Source organism: Lupinus angustifolius, chromosome LG17 (genome assembly GCF_001865875.1).
Source record: "Lupinus angustifolius cultivar Tanjil chromosome LG17, LupAngTanjil_v1.0, whole genome shotgun sequence".
Lineage (NCBI taxonomy): Eukaryota > Viridiplantae > Streptophyta > Magnoliopsida > Fabales > Fabaceae > Lupinus > Lupinus angustifolius.
In genome coordinates this window covers 12,043,265-12,048,455 of record NC_032025.1, presented here as the reverse complement: position 1 = coordinate 12,048,455, position 5,191 = coordinate 12,043,265, and the positions used below count along the sequence as shown (strand labels likewise).

The following is a 5,191-nucleotide window of genomic DNA, read 5'->3' as shown; positions in this document are numbered from 1 at the left end:
CCGGAACAAAGGACAACAATTGTTGACGTGGAGAAGTGGCACAAGCATGTGAGCCACACTGGTTATAATTCCAAAGATGAGAGTAACACGCACAACTAAGATCCATGACACAGCTATCAAATAATGTGGTCCCCAAGTGACAAATGTTACAGGATTCTTGTCTTTTATCACACAACTTCATGTACTTAAATTGTAAAAATCATTTATTATCTATTTATTTTTATTTCAAAAACAAAAATCATTTGAGTAGTAATTACATAATAATTGTAAGATGTTATACACTCTCAATAAATTAGTTTAAGAATCGTTCTAATAAGAAGAAAGAATAATTTTTTTATTTTAAGCTTTTGAGGTTAGATTTTGTAGGAAAGAAGAAATTGTTATATTCCTCGACTAATTTTCCAATACAAGTTGTGTTGCCGTGCACTGCAGAGATTAACTATCTATATTTTTTTAATATATGTAGTTTATAAAATATAAAGAATATTAAAGGATAAAATAAAGGTATATAATATGAAATATGAACTTAAAAAGTTATACACAAATCATTATATTAAACTTTAACTGAATTATTTAATGTGACTGCCATATTATAATGCACTGCTTTGTAAGTTTATTGTGACAATGAATCACAATATATTACTATATCTGGGTACAACATTAAATCGTATTCTAGTCACACCATAACGTTTTTTCTGACATCAAATCACACTAATTTCAACAACATTTTTTAATCATAAGGATTCGGTTGCAATCTGTGCAATTGTTATAACTGTAAGAACAATTGTAACTACAGTAATTATCTTAACCACATTTTAAACCTCTATTACAAAAATACAAGTAGAATTTTTCACTAGCATCATCATTTCTTATATAAAACAACCAAATTTGTGAATCATGCTAAACTGGTGAATCATTTCTTTGGAACTCTCTTCTTGCATGCAACTACCCTTTCTCTTCATTTAGCCTCAGCTTCACTGCACAGAATCAAATCCTTCAACAATGGCCAACAAGGTTGCTCATGGATCATGGTCCACTGGCTTATGCCACTGCTGCTCTGACTGCCACTCTTGTAATTATCTTACCTCCGTCAGCTTTGCTAAATTCTCTTGTAACTTTGTTTTACAAAGGGTAATGTTAATATTCGCCTTATAACATCTTTGTTTAAGAAGAAGAAACTGTAATTTTATACTAGAAAATGATATGTTTAAACTTTAAAATATGGAGAAGTGCTGAATTTTCTTTTCCAATGTACACTTTTTATACTTCTTGAAAAGTACTGGATGATGGAGTTGGGAACCGAGTCCTATATTGCCTGTATCGTTCTCCTATGCATGATTTAAATATCTGTTTGATTACTCCTTTCATTACAAATTGATTTTAAGATGAAACATTAACATTGTATTAGAGGAGGTCAACTTCTTGTTATCATCAATCAAAAGATGTCTTTTAATCATAAGTCAAAGATACATTATTCCCACATGCATAATTTAAATACATGTTGGGCTATGTGGTAATGCTAGTGTTTATTTTGTGATAACTTTCATTTCTAATCACTAGGTTGCCTCACATTATGGTGCCCATGTATAAGCTTTGGAAGGATAGCTGAGATCACAGATAAGGGAACAAGTTGTAAGTTATTAAATCAACCTTGCCTACTTTGGAATCATGTGTGAAGTTATTGTTCAAATAATTAGATTAGATAGTGAAGTACCCTTTCTGTGTTGGCAATTGCAGCTTGTTGTGTACAAGGAACACTATTCTTCATACTCGCTGGTTTTGCTCATGTTGCATCATGCTATGCCTGCATTTATCGTACAAAATTAAGAAGGCTATATGGGATTGAGGGAAATCAATGTAAAGATTGTTTGGCGAGTTGCTTGTGCATCCACTTATCCATTTGCCAAAGTTATCGTGAGCTCCAAGCCCGTGGATTCGACCTCTCTGCTGGTAATATTAAATTTATGACTCATTACACTAAATGTATGCATTATATTAGTTATGTGTGAAGTTTAATATATATGCATTACTCTTCCAATATCTTTCATCAATTATATATTTTTTATTAGAGTCAATAATTATTAATATATACATGATGTTGACAATGTAAAATCTAATTTTACAAAAAATGGATTAACCGTTTTAATCGAAAAACGGGTGAATCAATCCTCATACTAATATGGTGCAATAATTATATCGATCGTATAATTACATTGGTTAAAATCAACTAAAATTGTTTAAAATTGATCATACCAATTAATTTTCAATTGAATCATACTAATCATATTAATTAATTTTCATTTAAAATTAATTTTTTAATTAAGATGATTTATATTTTTACCAAAATGTTGATATGAAGACTTAAAAGTATAACAATGGTATAAATAAAAGTAACAATGTTGTTATTTATTAATTTTTCTAATATAAGTATAATATATATCTATATTTAACTTCATCAATATACAATTTAATTAATAATCAGTGACGAGTACTATATTAATAACATTATATTAAAGTCTCAGGATTATCATTATTTCTAATTTTGTATTATGCAGCTTCTTTTGTAACTTTTCCTGGATTATCTAAACAACTATACAATATATATGGAATGTGCTTTGGTTACTCGCAGGTTGGAATGGGAATGTCGAAATGCGTAGCCGAGGCGTCATGGAGGCTCCGGCAGTGGCTGGTGCTATGAGTCGTTAGCCGGTGGCATTCAATTGTTATTTTTTGAACCGTTAATGTTATCATTTGAATAATGTTCTTTACATCTCAGTTTGTGCTTTGTTTGTAGTGTGAAAAATTAAATAAAGTGTTGTTAATGCATGTATTCCTATCAATGATTGATGTAATAAAAACATGAAAAATGTTTCTTCCCTTTAAATACAATATTGTGTGGCTGAAGCCTATCGTATATCTTATCCAAAGTTGGAGTTACATGTGAGTGAGATATACTTTAAATTCCACTGAATGTTAGAAAACGTCATTCTATATATGAATTACATTCTTACAGCATTCTTTAAAGTTTAAAGTTTAAAGTAGATTACATGTATCATTGACCCTTCGATGTTTGACATCTGCTATAGAAATTGAAGAATATTTTTTTTTGGTTATGGAAGAATTTTTTTTCTACATAAAGAAATTGAAGAAATTAATAGCGCCTGAAAAATACAATTTTTAATGGAAAATATTAACGAGTATCTTAAAACTATTATTTAATAAAGACAAAAAGTATTTTATCTTGGATATTGATATTATAATGAATCTTGGATTAATTGTGTGCCTTCAAAAATTTCTTGTTTTATCTGGAAACTCATTAGACAAAGACTTCCAACAAAGGTGGAGTTATTCAAGAGACAAGTTATTCATTGGGTGGAAGATGTCAAGTGTGCTATTTGTCTCAATCATGAGGAATCTATTGATCATCTTTTCCTTTCTTGTGATTTTGCATCTTCCGTTTGGAAATGCTTTTATACATGGCTTCAACTGTCCACTACAATTCCAACAAATTTAATTGATCTGTTGGATATGCATGAAAACATTAGAACTAACTCTAAGGGTTCAAGCTTATGGAAGATGTTGTGGTTTGTTGTTGTATGGTCGATTTGGATTATGAGGAATGGCTTGATTTTCAAAGAGAAGGCAGTGAGTTATGTGGATATATTGGATTTAATCCAAGTTAGATCTTGAATGTGGTTTCTGTCAAATATTGCTCTCACTCATTTAGTTTTTGCTAATTGGTGTAATGATCCAATAGCTTGTATTGCCTTATCTTCTTAAAGGATTCTTCTTCTAATCCTTCTATTGTATAGGGTTAGCATTCCTTGTGCCGATTTTAATGTATTTTGCTTAGCAAAACACAATATTATAATGAATCAAAAAGTGTTAGATTTAATTTTATAATACTATATTATTTATTTTATATTTATTAAACAATAAATGAATATAATTTTTAACACAATTTTTTTATTAATGGTTATATGATGTTTTGTACAAACAAAATTTATGTAAAATTGCATACCAATTGTTTTCATCTAGATAATGTTGTTTTTTTAAATAAGAAATTATAAGATAGTTGATACATAAATGAATGAGAGTAGCTTAGGTTTCAATCATGTAGAGATAGAAAGAGACATCATTTTAAACAAATGATCTATTTTCCTATGAGAACCAGCAAATATGTGAGACTTATAGAAGAGGTTGTAGGACCTGGGTCCCTAAAAACTAAAACTGACTTATAGTGTCACCTCAAAACTCAATTAATTACTTCAAAAATAAAATAATATATAATGTAACTTATAACTCTATTTGATAAATTTTATAAGTATAGCTAAATTTATGAAATGGGATAGGTCGGTTACTAAAGTTTGAAATTTTATAGAGTTTGGGTATTTTATTATTTATATTTTACTAAAGCTTGGCTGGAGCTAGGCATACTTGACCAAAGCTTAGGCTACATTTTTTTCTTTTTGGATCTTTGATTTACTAATAAGCATTCAAAGTAAGTGTTTTGACATTATTTAGGGCATAACAAGTACCTTTTGGTTGGATTAGATTGAAATCGAGATGTACGCATAGTTTTAATTTTTTTCAAGTCTTCAATAGTTGAATCTGCATGGAAACACATTATTGTTGCCCTCATGCTTCACGTTATACTAGTGCTGAACTTTGCTTTATTGACAAAGACATTGTGTCAATGATTTTATAAACTTATAAAAATGGTCTTTGACGGTAAAGTGTACACATAATATTAGGAATGAAACTTTTTTTAATACATTATTTATAAAGCAGACCTAAGAGAGTAAGGATGTTAAAAAGAGTTATATATTAATATCCAATAATATAAATATTAAAAAAGTGATTTTAAAATGGTTAAAATTTAAGTAAATTTTTTAACATTATTTAGGTCGGCTCACCACAACGGCAAAATGCTTAACTCGAGTTTGAATTGGAATTTGACGTAGATAATTATTGCTGATTTTGTTCTTAATGATTTGCAAATGTCTTTTGTTATATTTGAAATAAGATTCTCAGATACTTTAATATAATACTTGTGTGACACTATATAAGTTTTGGGTAAATAATGCCGCTGTATGTCCTGCAAAATGTGATTTTGCATCTTCCGTTTGGAAATGCTTTTATACATGGCTTCAACTGTCCACTACAATTCCAACAAATTTAATTGATCTGT

At 29.2% G+C, this 5,191-nt stretch overlaps 1 protein-coding gene across 1 annotated transcript; it reads left to right on the top strand.

Annotated features, from left to right (window-relative positions):
- On the top strand, window positions 876-2,916 carry LOC109330762 (protein PLANT CADMIUM RESISTANCE 2-like). The gene is made up of 4 exons (XM_019565042.1): window positions 876-1,072; window positions 1,561-1,632; window positions 1,738-1,950; window positions 2,630-2,916. The coding sequence occupies exons 1-4, from the start codon at window positions 1,003-1,005 to the stop codon at window positions 2,704-2,706; spliced, it is 432 nt and encodes a 143-aa protein (XP_019420587.1). The 5' UTR covers window positions 876-1,002; the 3' UTR covers window positions 2,707-2,916.